Source organism: Eubalaena glacialis, chromosome 18 (genome assembly GCF_028564815.1).
Source record: "Eubalaena glacialis isolate mEubGla1 chromosome 18, mEubGla1.1.hap2.+ XY, whole genome shotgun sequence".
Lineage (NCBI taxonomy): Eukaryota > Metazoa > Chordata > Mammalia > Artiodactyla > Balaenidae > Eubalaena > Eubalaena glacialis.
In genome coordinates, this window is record NC_083733.1 from 64,076,707 (window position 1) to 64,093,333 (window position 16,627).

The window sequence follows — 16,627 nt, forward strand, 5'->3', positions numbered from 1 at the left end:
CCCTTGCACAGAAACGAAGACCCAACACAGCCATAAATAAATAAATAAAAATTAAACGTCTGAGATTAATTTCTACCCTTCCCATAGTGCCAATTGGCCAGAGAATGTGGGGAGCTTATAAAATTTCTACTCTCTTGATAGTTGGTGTGGGGAAAGAGAAACCTGAGTTTTAAATCCATCTCTAACCATATTTGCTCAGTGACTCTGAGAAAATCACGTATTTCTCTGAATTGCAGTTTCCTCCTCTATGAAGAGGGAATCATAAGACTTAACTGCACAGGGTTTGTGGAAATAAACGAAGGCCACTCAAATGAGAACACACAGGCAATGTATTCAGAGCTTGGTATAGTGAGAGAGCCAGCACAGCCCTTTGCATTAGGCACAGACTCAAAGGCCGGCAGGGTCGTGGGAGACCTTTAGAGTGAAAAAAAGTGGAGGAGTTTCAGAGGTGTCTCGAGATGACGGTGATCGTGGGGAAGCTGGCAGTTAGCACCTTATGTGGTTGGACTGGGGAGCATGTTTGGCTTCCTTTGGTTGGTTCTAAGCTGGAAGCAGGGGCAAATAATAAGGAACCTGATACTCACTGACCAAATTCTGACTGTTCTGGGCTAATTGCCACAGCGGTGTGGTTTGGCTTCTTGGACTGGTTGCTGGAAATCGGGGATCAGAGTTGTATGCGCCATGTAGTTGAGGCTTGAGGGTCATATATAGTCTGGCTATTGTTTCTGTATATTGTCTCTCAGGTTCTTGGCAGGGGTGTAAATGAGATGATGTGTATGTGAAATTGACAGACATATAGTAAACAATAAATATATATTAGTTTAAGTTAAAGATTTTTAAAATCTTGTTATGGCCTAATTAGGTGATCCTTTCTTTTTTCTTTTTTTTTCCTCTTACTAATCCACCTTTATGAAGAGAATTTGTTCACCAGTGTAATACATGAATGTGAACTTATATATCAAACAATCACAAAATGTACATAATAAAAACTGAAAATCCTTCTTCATTAACCTTTTCATTAATCCTTTTTCCTTAACCACTGCTCTACCCACAGGTAAGTACTGGCATCAGCTTATTTTGGATCTTTTTAGATCATTGTTTTATTCATTTATGAATATGTTATATATGAGCACATAAGTATTATATATGAGCATACATATTTACATGTAATACACGTATATAAAACTTTTACATAAATGACAAATGATCAAATGTTCATGTAAATATTATGATATATTTCAGACATATAGAAATGTATAAAAATGGTGTAACAAGAGCACGTACCTGTCATCCAGCTTAAAATTTAAAACACTAACCCTGGTGTACCCCTTCCCCAACTACATCTCCCACTAAAACCTAGTAATAACTGCTACCTGGAAGTAGGCACACATCATTCTGTAGAGTAAGGAATTTAACAGAGCCTGAAGAGAGGTCTGGCCTTTGCCTTGGATTCCAGGAGATATAATCTCTAAACCCTTAGAAGTCCTGCCTGAAAGGAGTGTCTTTGTTTGCCTGGGGACCTGGCATCACACTGAATAGTCTTAAACTGTGATGAAGGGCAGGGGCTGGCCACACCAGATAGTTTAACAATGTGATTTACAGTGGGGTCTTTGGATCCTGTGGTATCAGCTCACCTTCAGAATGAGCGGGAGAATGAAATCAGCCACGGGGGCAGGCAATCAGGCACACATGATGAAGGCTCAGTAAAAACTCTGGACACAGGGTTTGGGTGAGCTTCTCTGGCTGTCAATCTTCTGTGCCTGTTGTCACACATTAATACCAGAACATTTAGTTTGCTCTGTCTATGACTCCTCAGGAAGAGGAAAACAGGAAGTTCTCTGGTTGGAACTTGCCCAGACTCTGCTCTATGGGCTCCTTCCCTTGGCAAGGTTCTAATCTGTACCCTTTAGATGCAAAAAACACTGACCATGACTATGACAGCTTTCAATGAATTCTGGGAGTACATCTAGTGAATTGTCAAGCCTGAGGGTAGTCTTGGGGGCCCCAAAATTTTCAATAGATATCAGAAATTAGGGGGTTTTAGGGACCCTTGAAATCTGCAGTTGCTGTCAGGAGTGAGGGCATCTTGTGGACTGTTTCCTAGCTTTGCTGTTGGCATCAGAAATGAAATCTGCTAGAACAAAGACAACTCACTGAAACGTATCATTTGGGAAAAGGAAGGATGTGAGGACAGGTGATGATGAATCTTTGATTCCTGGGTGGCCCCAGGGTCACTCAAGGGTATGGAAATACAACAGTTCTATAATTAGTTACAGGAGGTTAAAAGTTACCAGTTTTTTTTTTTTTAAAGATTTATTTATTTTATTGATTGACTGATTGATTGCTATGTTGGGTCTTCGTTTCTGTGCTAGGGCTTTCTCTAGTTGCGGCAAGCGGGGGCCACTCTTCATTGCGGTGCGCGGGCCTCTCAGTATCACGGCCTCTCTTGTTGCAGAGCACAGGCTCCAGACGCGCAGGCCCAGTAGTTGTGGCTCACGGGCCCAGTCGTTCCGCGGCATGTGAGATCTTCCCAGACCAGGGCTCGAACCCGTGTCCCCTGCATTGGCAGGCAGATTCTCAACCACTGCGCCACCAGGGAAGCCCAAAAGTTACCAGTTTTTAAAAAAATTTTTTTAAATTTATTTTTGGCTGTGTTGGGTCTTTGTTGCTGCGTGCAGCCTTTCTCTAGTTGTAGCGAGTGGGGGCTACTCTTCGTTGCGGTGCACGGGCTTCTCATTGCGGTGGCTTCTCTAGCTGCGGAGCACAGGCTCTAGGCGCGCGGGCTCAGTAGTTGTGGCGCACGGGCTTAGTTGCTCCGCAGCATGTGGGATCTTCCCGGAGCAGGGATCGAACCCGTGTCCCCTGCATTGGCAGGTGGATTCTTAACCACTGCACCACCAGGGAAGTCCCACTATTGGGCTTTAATTGAGACCGCACCTATGTCTGAGGACATAAAATAATTCTGGAACCTGAAATACCCATGATGTCTTTGGTAATGTTTGATTAAAATGCTAATAAGGAAGGCCATGTCCAGACGTATTTTCTCATTCTGCCTCTTTCCCAGGAATTATTGCAGTATTATTGCAGAAATAGCCCAGAGAGGAAAAGGAATTGTCTCTGGTTCCCCAATGAATCAGTGTCATGGCTTACATAATCAGCACTCAAACCCAGGATTCCTGCTCTGAAGTCAGTGCTTTCCAAAAAAAAAAAAGCGGGGGGGGGGGGGCGGGGAGGAATAGTTTCAAGAAAGGTGAGATTTTTAAAAAATTTTTATTTATTTTTTATACAGCAGGTTCTTATTAGTTATCTATTTTATACATATTAGTGTATACATGTCAATCCCAATCTCCCAATTCATCCCACCACCACCGCACGCCCCAAGAAAGGTGAGATTGACATGAACATTTTAACAGTGACTATCAGACAAGTTCATTTCCAAGCTCTGCAGAGGGCACAAAGGTCTACTTGATATAGGGCTTTCTTTTTTTTTTTTAGAAGTTTATTTATTTATTTATTTATTTATTTATTTATATTTGGCTGTGTTGGGTCTTCGTTTCTGTGCGAGGGCCTTCTCTAGTTGCGGCAAGCGGGGGCCACTCTTCATCGCGGTGCGCGGGCCTCTCACTATCGCGGCCTCTCTTGTTGCGGAGCACAGGCTCCAGACGCGCAGGCTCAGTAGTTGTGGCTCACAGGCCTAGTTGCTCCGCGGCACGTGGGATCTTCCCAGACCAGGGCTCGAACCCGTGTCCCCTGCATTGGCAGGCAGACTCTCAACCACTGTGCCACCAGGGAAGCCCAGGGCTTTCTTTTAAAGAGCTCACTCTCAGGTAGATTCTCTAGTGAGATATTTCATTAGTTTCCTAACTAGAGTGACCTACCCAAATTAGAGTTTATTTTCCTCATATAAGAAGATGTGCAAACAAATGAACCTATCTACAAAACAGAAACAGATTCACAGACATAGAGAACAGACTTGTGGTTGCCAAGAGGGAGGGGGTGGGGGAGGGATGGACTGGGAGTTTGGGGTTAGTAGATGCAAACTATTATATGTAGGATAGATAAACAACAGGGTTCTACTGTATAGCACAGGGAACTATATTCAAGATCCTTTTATAAACCATAATGGAAGAGAATATGAAAAAGAATGCATATATATGTACAACTGAATCACTTTGCTGTACAGCAGACATTAACATTAAATCAACTATACTTCAATTAAAAAAAAAAAAGATGTGCAGAGGTGGGCTGTGCAGTGTTGGTGTAGCAGCTCCACGAGACCATCAGGGAACTAAGCTTCTTGAGTTGTTCTGGTAAAACATCCTTAATGAGTGGCTTTCATCCTCATGGTTACCTCATGGTTGCCAAATGGCTGCTCCACCTCCAGTATCACATCCATATTCTAGGGAGGAAGAAGAAGGAAGTGACAGGAAGAAGAAAAGGACAATATCAGGAAAGCAAAAACTTTCCCAGGATTCCCCAGCTCACTTCCACTAAAACAATGTCACATGGCACCCCCTTAACTGCAAAGGAGGCCAAATTAGTGCTTTAGCTTGCAATATTGCGCCCCTAAACAGGTTGAATTTATTAGTACTGAAGAGCAGGGTAGGTTACTGTCTGGCACATACACAAAAACAAATAACTCATGAGGAAAAAATTACTTCCCCAGAAAAGAACAAATAAAATCACTTGATAATTCTGATAGGGGAGAAATTACCCACTTCTGACTGGGTAGGACGATCAGGAAAGGTTGCATGGAGGAAGAGGCATTGAACTCAGCTGTGAAGTTGAAGTAGGATTTGAATGTGGACAGAGGAGAGTTGCAAGAGGGAAAGCTGCAAAAGGGGGAAAACTTGGGTGATGAGAGAGGTATGTTTAGGGTGAAATTTGGAAAGGGGAACATTTGGAAAATGTTGGAAAAGGCACAGGGGGACATAAGGCAAGGGGGAGGAAAAGTTGTGGGGAGCCTCATCTACAAAGCGAAGAAGTTGGGAACTTTTCACATCAGCAGTAAGAATCCCTATCCATTTTTATTTCCCCCAAAAGATGTTAAATCGGTTCCATCCTCTCCATCCTTCACAGCCCATGGACCAGCTCAAGTGTCATTCTTCCCCGATCACCACACCAGTCTCTCCCCTGGCCACCTGGCCTGCAGTCACTCCCCCTCCAAGCCATTTCTCACATGGGTCCCAATGGGACATTGCAAACATCCAGACCTGATCCTGTCCCTCTGTGGTACCCAGCCCTTCCATGGATCCCCATTAGCTTTGAGAGAAAACCTGAAGACCTGGTACCTGAGACCCTACTAAGGGAGCTGGGGTGGGGAGTGACAGACTAGGGAGAAAGGAGACACGGCACTGGAGCTTCACCGAGGATCGTGGTGGTGCCACCCTCTCCCCAGGCACTAAACATCACATCCCATAGAATTCCTGCTTATCAGAGGGAACAGGCCTTCCGGATGACCAAAGAGGCAGAAGCCCCTGGCTTTGCTAAGAATAATTTCTGCTCTCCCCGCCCCCACAGCCTCTTTCAGTTACTCATCATCTCACCTCTTCTGAACCAGACGGTTCTCTTCGGGGCCAGAACAGAAGGCGCTGGGCCTCTCCTGTTCCTGAGAACCATCGCGGCCGCCGATGGTGCCGCCACGGCTCCGGCTGGGTGAGTGGGATGAGAGGCAGCGCTGGAAGGGTCTGAGGAAGCTGAGGCCCCAGAGCCAGGGGTGGGTTGGGCTGCGGTGATGCGACGAAAGAGGACTTGAGGGTGTAGGGTACCAAGTAATCGATGTGGGTTAGACATCTGCGTGCCGGATTCTGGCAGGGCTGGGGGGTCTGCGCCAGGGAGTGGAGTTGGGAGCCAGGGTAGGAGCTCAGTAGGGGGGGTTTGAAGAGATGAGAGCACAGTCAGGAACAGTCTGAATACACTAGCACGTGCTGGGAGCTCCAAGGTGAGTCAGTTTTTCAGCGTCTGTTGGTCGCTCTCCGTGGCATGCTTCCCCAGATGGTAAAAATGAATAGTCTGGAGGACAGCAGTGGAGGAGAAGCCCTACATCACAATTCCCTGCAAATTCCTCATCCCCCCACCAACACGTGACCCAGATAAAAAGTCCAAGATCAAGGGCTACTGTTCAGGGGAAATTACCCCTTTCTTCCAGTAACTTCAAACAACTCCAATGAGAAAGCACGTGGAAACACTAAGGACCGAGTCCTCATTACTGGAGACCTTGAAGAGCGTGACTGTCCCTTATCAATCCATGATCTCACCACATGGGCAGCATGTCCTACCTAGTCTATGTAGAGTGAGGCAGTTTCACACGTTCTTCCTCAGAAACTGGCATAACAATCTTTGCTTAAGATGAATGCTCAGTCAACGGCCACTGGGATGGGGAAGAAGAAAATCTAGAGAGGGGTTCTGTTTATTGAATGGGTAGTACTTGGCCATGCATTGAGCCAGGAACACGGCAAACCTTAGGGCATGCATTCTTACAGCAAGGATAGTATGATACGGGTTCAGTGACTATCCCTATTTTCCAGACTAGGAAAGAGCAGAGAGGAGAAGTGACTGGCCAACGGCATCCAGATAGTGACGGAGGGAAAATCTGATCACAGGTGGAGCTGGGAAGGGGCAGAGGTGGGGATGGGAGGAAGAGAGAAGTTGAGGGTGAGAAGTCTAGCCTGGGGGTGGGGGGCAGATAAGGGAGCGCGGGCAACGTGTCACAGATACTCAGGAGATCGCCTTGCCATCGGCCTGGAAAGTTGAGCGTTCAGGTGCAGGCCAGATGAGGAGAAGGAATGAAGGGCAACTGGTCTGTGAGGCCCGACTCCTCTGGGCTTCCAGAAAGCCTTTCCAAAGCTCCCTGTGAATCAGGAGTAAGGAGAAGGCTGGGTCCTGGGGGCAGCACAGAGGGAATCAGGCTGCCTTGCCGACTCCTGACTCTCCCCCCCCCACAGCCCCTGCCAGGCTGCTCGATTCCTCTTGTTCCTTGAAGAAGACTCTGCAGTGCAGCTGTTCCTTCCATGGGATCCCCACACCCTCCGTGCGGTGGTGGACGGGAGGCGCTCCCGTGGGTATGAACGGCATGGACGGTGGCCTCCAGGTGACTTCCACCACGCTTGGCCCCTGGGCCAACAGCACCATCAGCCTGACGGAGCAGCCCCAAATGGGCACGAGCCTCCGCTGTGAGGGCAGGAACCAAAAGGGAACCCATGCCTTGAGCATCCTGCTGACGTCAGGTGACAGTAGAGGGGCCCAGGGACGGGTGAGGAAGAGCAGGGTGGGCCCTGGAGCCAGGGGAGGGAGCAGGGAGGTCTCAGGGGACAGGCCCTTCTCACGCGCTCTCTACTTCCAGGGAAGAGTTCTTTGGTTCCCCAGACTTTCATGAAAGGACTGATGCAGGGCGTTTTCTACGGAGCCATCGCGATGACACTGCTCTTCCTCTGCCTCCTCGCGCTCATGTGAGTACCGGGGTTAACACTCACCCGTCAGCCTCTCCTGGAGCCTGCCACCCCCAGACTCTGGCTGTGGGGCTGGACGGACCCCCGCCCTCGAGGAGCTCAGGGTCTGGCAGCAAACACGGTCCCCACGAGCCAGGGCCGTCGGGACTATACTAAGCCATGAAACAGGCCCAAGGGGCCGAGGCTTTCAGAGACTCTCCTAACGGAGAAAGCGAAGGAGAAGTGGAGAAGCCAGCAGAGTCCCCAGGGCTCTGTCCGAAGTGGCAGCGGTGCTGAGCATTCTCTCATTTAGTGGGAAGGAGTGTACGCAGACCCCAGGAACACGTCTGAAGAATTTCCGGTGTCTTTGTGCAACGTCAGGTGCATTGAAAGTGACAAGTAATGGCTAAAAATGAGGTTGAAAAAGGTTCTAGGTGTTGGTTCATAAAGACTCTTGGAACTTGGCTAAACATGTTGGCTAGAAGCCTGGAGTGAGAAGGGTAGATTTCCCAGAGGTCAGGCCAGAGAGTTCGGTAGGGGAACCTCTGGCCAGTCCAGGTGTCTTGGACTTAATCCTCAGCTGGGGGAAGAGTCAGCTGGGAGGGAAGGCGTGAACTTGGGTTGGGACACAGACCAGAGAGGGAGAGGCTGGAGGCCTGAGGTCAGGCAGGAAGCTGGTGCTGCAGTCTAAGCCAGGCCTGAGCCTGGCAAGTGATGAGGGGCAGAGAGGTGGGACTTGGGAATAACTGTGTATCAGGATGAGAAAGAAGAGGAGCAGGGTGGCAGGGCAAACTGGGGGGTATGTGGTTTTTCTTTTTCTTTTCCTTTTTTTTTTGGCCATGCCACGCAGCCTGTGGGATCTTAGTTCCCCGACCAGGGATTGAACCCATGCCCCCTGCAGTGGAAGTGTAGAGTCTTAGCCACTGGACCACCAGGGAAGTCTGTGGGGGGATATGTTTAAAGTATAGTCAGCTGGACTTAAAGACCAACAAGAATCCTTCAGAGTTTGCAAAGCCCTTTCACAGCTGACCTCATCTGAGCCCCCAAGCATTGTGCCCCCATTGTCCAGAGTATGAAAGCAATTCCCAGAGAGGCTGCGTGGCTCGCCCCAGACAACATGGCAACCTGGCAGCGTGTTGAGGCTCTAAACCAGCACTTCCTATCAAGACCAGAGCCCATATGGTGGGGTGGAGAGCCAGAACTGATCAGGAAGTTCATTTCCTTAGAGCGAAACATATCAGAATGAAGCAGGCAAGGAAAATTGCAACAATCAAAGCAGAAAAGAATCCTAAAGTCAGAGCACACCAAGAACCCGAGATGTCTCTGAGGCCTGAGGAACAAGAAAAATCCATAGTCACCCCATCTTCTGAGAGCCGGATATTGGTGGGTACCCCATGTGTCTGGAATCCAGTCTATCAGAGTAATGGTCATAACACCCATGAGAAGAGGTACATACAGTGTTTAAAGGAAGTACCGTCCTCAATCCTACAGGACTTCTAGAATGCCAGAACGTGCTTCCAAATCATCTTATAGATGATGATGCTAAGGCCCAGGGAGAAGAAGAAGGATGAAAATTAAGGGGAATAACTTAAAGGGTAATTAGAATCAGCAACCCATCCCCTACACACACACACACACACACACACACACACACACACACACACTGAGTCCCCATTGAGAAGAGGGTTGGGAGAAGCCCTAACAGCAGTTGTAGCATCAGAGTGGAAATCAAAGGGTTTGGTCTCTGAGTGTTTGGCAGGCTGCAGTCAGTGCAGTGTGTAGATGCCAGAGGCCCAGGTCAGCCCGAAGTGCTTGAAGACCAGGCCAAGCCCAGGTTACTCCTTCATTTACTCTGCACCCCATATCCTCAGCAGGGCTTGGAAGGGTCAGCACCTGAGTGGCTGGGTCTCACTATTCTTTACTCTTTATGATTCTCTAGGACCAAAGTGCCCTGCTGCTCTCCTTACACCCTGCACTAGGAGCTGGTGTCCCTTTGTGGATAAACCATGCATCTGTTAAATTCCACCAATATTTCCTGCAGTAGCTCCTATTCTCCACGTGGGGCAATGCTGGGATCTCAGAAAGGGCCTGCCCTCAGAGCAACCAGGCTGGTGGGGAAGGCAGCCTCACAGTAACAGGGCTGAGCTGGGGGTTAAGGTTGCCCAGAGGAGGGAGGGACTGAATCTCGCTGGAGAAATCAGGCAGGACTTCCCAGGGGAGTCTGGGGAACAGTCGGGTGGCTCCTGGTGGTGGGAATTCACAGGGAGGAAGGATCAACAGGAGAAGACAGTGTTGCAAGCTGCAACCATGGGATTTTGATGAGAGGCGAAGCCAATCCCTGCTCCACACTGCCTTTAATTCTGTCCTTTTCAGCTTTGGGTACCTCACCTCTAGACCGGTTCCAACATCCTTCTTTCTTTGCCCTGCCCTGCAGGACCCATTGCCCTAAACTTCCAGGAAAAGCAAGATAAAGTGGAGCTGACAAAGCCTGTGAAAATGACATTCATACCTGGAGTCCCCATCGTCCCTGGAATTACAAAAGTTCACAGAATCCTTAGAGACCTCAGGAACCCTGGAGTCTATGACAGACTCGGAGCCCGCAGAGTCTCCTCAGCTCACAAAGCCCTCTCAAGCCCCACCTACCCCTCTCACTGGTTATCTGTTGAACAGGGTCATTCTTGGACCTGGTCATTGAACCCTTGAAAGCAAACTCTATGATCTGCCGTTTGGGTTAGCCAGAAGAAATATGCCCCATCCTGGGATGGTGTCAAAGGAGGGAAAAATAAATGTGAGACTGTGAAATAAGTCCACCAAGAAGTAGCTTTTCAGCCCCTGCTATGTACCCAGTACATGAAACATACAAGAGCCATCACATATGGATTGAATCCTCACTTGAATGCTTACTGGTTATATGTCTTTGGGTAAGATCTTTTGCCCACCCCCCCCCACCTTCACATTGAACTTCCGTATCCTCACTTGAGGTGTACCTGGGTAGAGAGTGAGTGAAAAGTGGTGTCCAGAGATACAAGAGGAGGAAAGACATAACGACATAAACGGCCCGAATGCCAAGATAAGGCATTGGGACTTTTGTGGTAGGGCCTTATCCTGATTCTCTTAGAATGTAAGTTCCATGAGAACGGAGATCTTGTCTGTCTTATTTTCTACTTTTAACACCAGCACCAGAATGGCTCCTAAAATAGGCTTTCAAAAATGTTTGTCGAATAATTGAATGATTAAGCTGTTGGAAGGGTCAAAGCAAAGTAGAATGACCAGATATATAGTGAAAGATGATCCTAGGGGTAGTTATTGAGGTGTATTTAGAAGAGGTAAGACTGGAGGCAAAGTGCCCAGTTAGGAAGTTATTGCAATATTTCTTGGCCAGAAAGGAATACAAGGAATGAGGATGGGATTCTGGCATGAGAACGGACCACGGCTGTGTGCTCCCTTCAGATTGGATGACAACCTCATTTTTGAAGCCAGATGCTGTTAATTTTTCAGAGTTTGGGGAAAGTGTCATCTCTTTGCTGGGACATTATTTGTGAGTAAATCCAGGGGTTCTCCCTTCGTCACCAGTGAGATGGTCATCCTGTGCTCAGGGTAGATGTTTAGACAAGCCATGCATATGTGCATGCAGTTCACACATTTCACAGAAATATCAGCATCTACCGTGTGCCATACAATGAGGCAAAGAAGCTGTACGCTGGACCTCACAGTCTGCACAAGTACACAGACAATGAAGAAATAAACACAAAATCATAGCTTAAAATGTTGATAACTGTCAGGAAAAGAGGAAAGAATGCTATGAGAAAGTATAAGCGACCAGGGGAGGCACCTAGTTTGGACAGAGGGTCGGAGAAGGCCTCTCTGAGAAAGTGACATTTGTGCTGAGACCTTAAGGGGTAGTAGGAGCTAGTCAGAAGGAAAAGCATATTCTAGGCTCTGAGATGGGAGAGGTTTGGTGCGGTCAGGAGCCCAGAGGGGGTCTATGAGGATGGAGCTCAGATTGTGGGGTGAGCTCCCAAGGGGCCAGACCTTTCAGGGCCTCCAAGACTCTGATGAGAAGTTGAAGTTTTGTTGTTTTTTTGTTTTTTTATAAATTTGTTTATTTATTAATTTATTTATTTTTGGCTGCGTTGGGTCTTCGTTGCTGCGCGCAGGCTTTCTCTAGTTGCGGCGAGCAGGGGCTACTCTTCGTTGTGGTGCGCGGGCTTCTCGTTGCGGAGCACAGGCTCTAGGCGTGCGGGCTTCAGTAATTGTGGCACACGGGCTCAGTAGTTTTGCCTCGCAGGCTCTGGACTGCACACTCAATAGTTGTGGCACACGGGCTTAGTTGCTCCGCGGCTTATGGGATCTTCCCAGACCAGGGCTCGAACCCGTGTCCCCTGCATTGGCAGGCGGATTCTTAACCACTGCGCCACCAGGGAAGTCCCAGTGCCCAGAGTTTTAACACAATTGGCTACTGCTAGATTTTGGGGGGCATTTATAGATTCTCCCACCCAGGCAGACACCTGGAATGGCCTACCATACAATATTTCAAAGGGGCTTAATTTAAGCCTGCTTCTGGGAGCCACTAGGATCCATAGCAGGGCAACTGGTAAGGCCTTATCCCAAGTTAAATTAGTCTCGTCATATTTTAGCAATGCTCCTTTGTAATGTATAATTCAATTCCTCAGCTTTTACTACCTGTGTTTCTGGGTCCTGCCATTCAGAAACAAACAGCTGCTGTGATTCTTCTGTAGTAGGAGTGCAGAAAAAAGCATCTTTCAAGTCCAAAACAGAACCAGCTGTTTGCTCCCAGAATAGTTGTGAGCAGAGTGTATGGATTGGGTACCACAGGGTGCAAATCTTGGACTAGTTCATTAATAGCCCTCAAGTCTGGGACAAAGCAATACTCGGTTCAGTTTGGCTTTTTGACCGGGAGGATAGGGATGTTATTCGGGGACCTGCAAGGTTTAATCAGTCCTGTTTTCAAAAACTTTTCGAGAATTGGCTGAATTCCCTTTTGGTCTCTTGCCTCAGAAGGTATTCGTTTTTTTGGGTTTTTGTGTTTTTTTAAATTTACTTATTTATTTATTTTTGGCTGTGTTGGGTCTTCATTGCTGCGCACAGGCTTTCTCTAGTTGCGGCGAGCGGGGGCTACTCTCTGTTGCGGTGCGCAGGCTTCTCATTGCGGTGGCTTCTCTTGTTGCAGAGCACGGGCTCTAGGCACACGGGCTTCAGTAGTTATGGCTCATGGGCTCTAGGGCGCAGGCTCAGTAGTTGTGGCTCACGGGCTTAGTTGCTCTGTGGCATGTGGATCTTCCCAGACCAGGGCTCGAACTCGTGTCCCCTGCATTGGCAGGTGGATTCTTAACCACTGCACCACCAGAGAACCCCAAGGGTATTGTTTTAGATTAAGTGTCCCAGGGTCCCTTTTTAATGGGATTTGTATTGGCCATGCATTTTTGGCCTTCCCTGGGGTGCCACACTTCTGGCCTTACCTTTTCATAGACCTCGGGGTGAAGAACTCAGTCTCCTTTTCTGGGGCGTCCATGAGTGCCATCTGCAGGCTTACAGTGTGCTGTGGTGGGACCCTGATGTCAGGCTGTTCTGGTGAAAAAGTTACTTGAGCGTTTAATTTACAAAGGAGATCTCGGCCCAAAAGAGGGATTGGACACGCTGGCATATATAAGAAGCTGTGTTTCAAGGTGAGGTCCCCTCATTGACATTCTAGAGGCTGTATGAAAGAACAATTTTGTCCTTCTCCAGAAACTCCTGTGACTGGGATGGATTGAGATGTTTTCTGTGCCACCGTGCTGTTTATCACAGAGTATGTTGCACCCGTATCTATCAGAAAGTCAATCAACTTCTCCCCCACTGTCAGAGTTACCCGGGGCTCCTGTGGGGAAATTGGAATTGGATGCCTCAAGTCCAAGGGAGCCCCTGGGCCGCTTTATTCATCTTCGGAGCGTTGCTCTCTCTCTACCATAGGAGAGGCTCCCGTCTTTCTTTTGTTGTTTTCCTTCTTATTCCTTAGCCGAGGGCAATTTTTTTTCCAGTGCCCTTCCTCCTTACAGTAAGCGCATTGTTCCCTCCCCAACGGGGCTCACCCCTCTCCAGGCTACTCGCCTTCCGGGAATCCAGTGCTGCCACCAGATAAGTGGCGTTAAGTCTTGCAAAGAGCTCCTTTCCTTGTTCCCTGTTGTTGAACACTTTAAAAACAACATCTACCAATTGAGAAGGGTTCATTCCAAATGCACCATCTAACTTTTGTAATCTTCTTCTTATATCTGGGGCGCTTTGCCCAATGAAGGTCATATTTACCATTCTCGATTTTGGGGGGCCTCAGGGTCTGCATCAGTGTAGTGCCTATAAGCTTGATAAATTCTTTCTAGAAACTCTGATGGATCCTCATTGGGATTTTGGTGTACCTCTTGAATTTTAAGTTCTTTTGCCTAGCTACTCCCTGTCGAAGACCCGCTGAGATACACTTCCTGTAATGCTCTAGGTGCGGCATATCCGTTACTAGGTTCCCAGTCAGGCTCAGGAGGAACTGCCAGATTTGCTTCTGGAGTTCCACTGGGTCCGCTAGATGGAGCTAGTGCACTTCCTTTCTAGTCTTGTCAATGAGCATCCTCCTTTCATCCCCAGTAAGCATCATACTCATAAAAGTGTGAATGTCTGTCCAAGAGGGACGATGAGTGGCAAAGAGAGAAGTGAAAAGTTCAGTCATGTGGAGGGGGTCCTCTCGGTATGTAGGGTTATGGTTTTTCCAATTAAATCTGAAATTGAGAATGGATTGTGCATCCATCGAAACCCAGCTGATTGGCCATATCTGTATTAAGGCCTCCTACGGGGTATCGGTGCAAGGGAAATTCCCTGCTCCAGAGGTGGCGCCCAGTCCAAACTGGATGCTCTGTCGCATCTTAGATGGTGACACCAAACCAGGTCCCTGTGCCCCAGGGGTTAACACAGAAACTTCTAATCAGTCCCCATAAGTAGGGGAAACAGGAGGTGGTGAAAGGAGTGAATATGTTGGTGGCATGGGGGCAGTCAGAACAACCACTGGTGTAGACTGCTCGGCCACTGGGGGAGCCAGGTTGGCCGGAGGGGGAGGTTAAGTTTTGAAATAATATGTCCTCAGTCTCATTTTCTCCCTCTCCCTCTTGTAGAACAGATTTTCCCTTGGTTTTCCTTTCAGACCACTGTACCATAAGGCAGCAGCTGTCTGACTTCTTTTCCTCCTGATGCAATAGCATAAATTCTTCTATGTATGGAATCTCATCATTTATACCTGCTCTTTCACAAAGCAATTCTAATTGCAAGATTGTATAATAAGTGAGCCATTCAAGGGCCATTGCTCTCCTGATCCTAACGTATATTGGGACCACACACTATACAATAGAATATCATCTCTTTCTTAGTCACAGACCCACAACTATATTTTGCCCATTTATTTAAGATACGTCCCGAAGCGCTTTCCTTAGGGACCGATGGAGTATTTCCCATATTTGTAAGTTCAAAAACAACAAAACACAAAAAGCACAAGCAAATTCCAATACCAAAAGCACAGATTCCATCACGAATGAATACAAAACAAAAGCAAAACAAACCAGTTCACAAATCGGGTATAGAGTCCAACAACAATTCCCCTCTTCAACAGGGTACTCCAATCCATGCAAAATAAACTGGCTTTTCCCCTAAAGGAAAAGCCTAAACTGAGAGGGGAGAATTTTCCCGGTTGTACACACCAGAGTTACTTACCCTACTGTATGGAGCCCGTCGGCTCCCAAATGTCGATTCCTTGCTCCAGCTGCCAAGTGCTGGGGCAGCCGGTGCCACTTCAGGGGATTTTGAAGGGCAGATCCTCAGGACAAGTGGTCCTGTCAGCTGCTAGGGCCTTACCCGAAAATTCCCCAAGCAGGGCCCACTGGCCACAAGCAGCAAGGCTCTTGGCTAACTTCGTCAAATTTTTTACCGAGCCCAAGCCCACTCTGCTTTACCCCACAACAGGCCAATAAATCAGGAGACAAGTTGTTGGGGCAAGGAATAACGACTTTAATCTGGAAGCTAGCAGACGGAGAAGATGGCAGACTAGTGCCTCAAAAAAACCATCTTCCCTCAGTCCGAATTTGGGCTCCTTTTATACAGAGGAGGCAGCGGGGGAGGGGGAGGGGCCCACTGCAATTCCAACCAATGACTGAGCGGGACCCCTAATGGTCGCTAACTGTCGCTCGTTTGGGGGAGGGGCCCACTGAGATCCCAACCAATGGCTGAGCAGGACTGCTAACCGTTGCTCGCTTGGGGGCGGGGCCCACTGCAATGCTGGCCAATGGCTGAGCAGGACCGCTACCGGTCACTAGCTTAACAGCCACGCCCCTGCCACGCCCCTATTACAGGAATAGGTCAGTGATGGGTTTGGACATGAAAATGGAAAGGTGGGTCTTGTTTCGTTCGTGATAAGGGCCTTGGTTACAGGACAGGAAACAAGGGGGTACCAAGGTGCCTCCTGATCGGCCCTGAAGGTCGCGCACTTGGCATTTTGTTCCTTGATCAATGGCTTCCAATCCCACAAATACTGGGTTGCGAAAGGAGTGTCATTAACGCTGATGAGATCTGGAGTCTCAAGGTCTAGCAGGGGTTTAGAAATGCCTGCTCAAGAAAGACTATTCTCACCAGGACCGCTAGAGCCCAGGGCACCCAGTAGTGATGGTTGGACGGCTGTTCGGTGCTGGCTCAGACAGTAGAGACTCCTGGCGCAAGGTCTGTCCCAATTGGCTCTGGATGGACTCGCACATGCTCACTGGCGCGCCTGGGGAGTGGAGCTTGGTGGGGACAGGGGGGTGGGGCGGGAATCCCCGAGTGACCTCCTGGGGGTGGGGGGCGTTGGAGAGGCTCGGGGACTCCCGGCCGCCTAATGAGCTGGTTATAGGACAGCTAATGAGTTAGCCTTCCTCCACCTTAGTCACTTCCTGGTGAGTTAGTCGTTGTGCCCACGGTTATCCCACGTGTCAGTTCATTGGGCTCATCGTGAGGTGTTAAATCAATCCAACAAGTCGTCCCTCTGGAAAGTAAGTTCTCCAGTCAGTGTTTCTATAATAGTAAGTTAACCTGTCAGTTGATGCACTCAGCACAAGTCAAGGAGGATGCTCAGTTTTCAAGGAAATAGCCAGATGGAGTTGTGCTAGGGAAGGTCTAGGCTGGAACCCTCTGAACCCCAG

General features: G+C 48.4%; 1 protein-coding gene across 1 annotated transcript; it reads left to right on the forward strand.

Moving 5' to 3' along the window:
* Window positions 1-458: 458 nt before the first annotated feature.
* SIGLECL1 (SIGLEC family like 1) lies at window positions 459-10,886 on the forward strand. Its single transcript, XM_061172503.1, has 7 exons — window positions 459-485; window positions 5,399-5,633; window positions 6,945-7,226; window positions 7,343-7,448; window positions 8,654-8,810; window positions 9,885-9,917; window positions 10,878-10,886. The coding sequence occupies exons 1-7, from the start codon at window positions 459-461 to the stop codon at window positions 10,884-10,886; spliced, it is 849 nt and encodes a 282-aa protein (XP_061028486.1).
* Window positions 10,887-16,627: the final 5,741 nt, after the last annotated feature.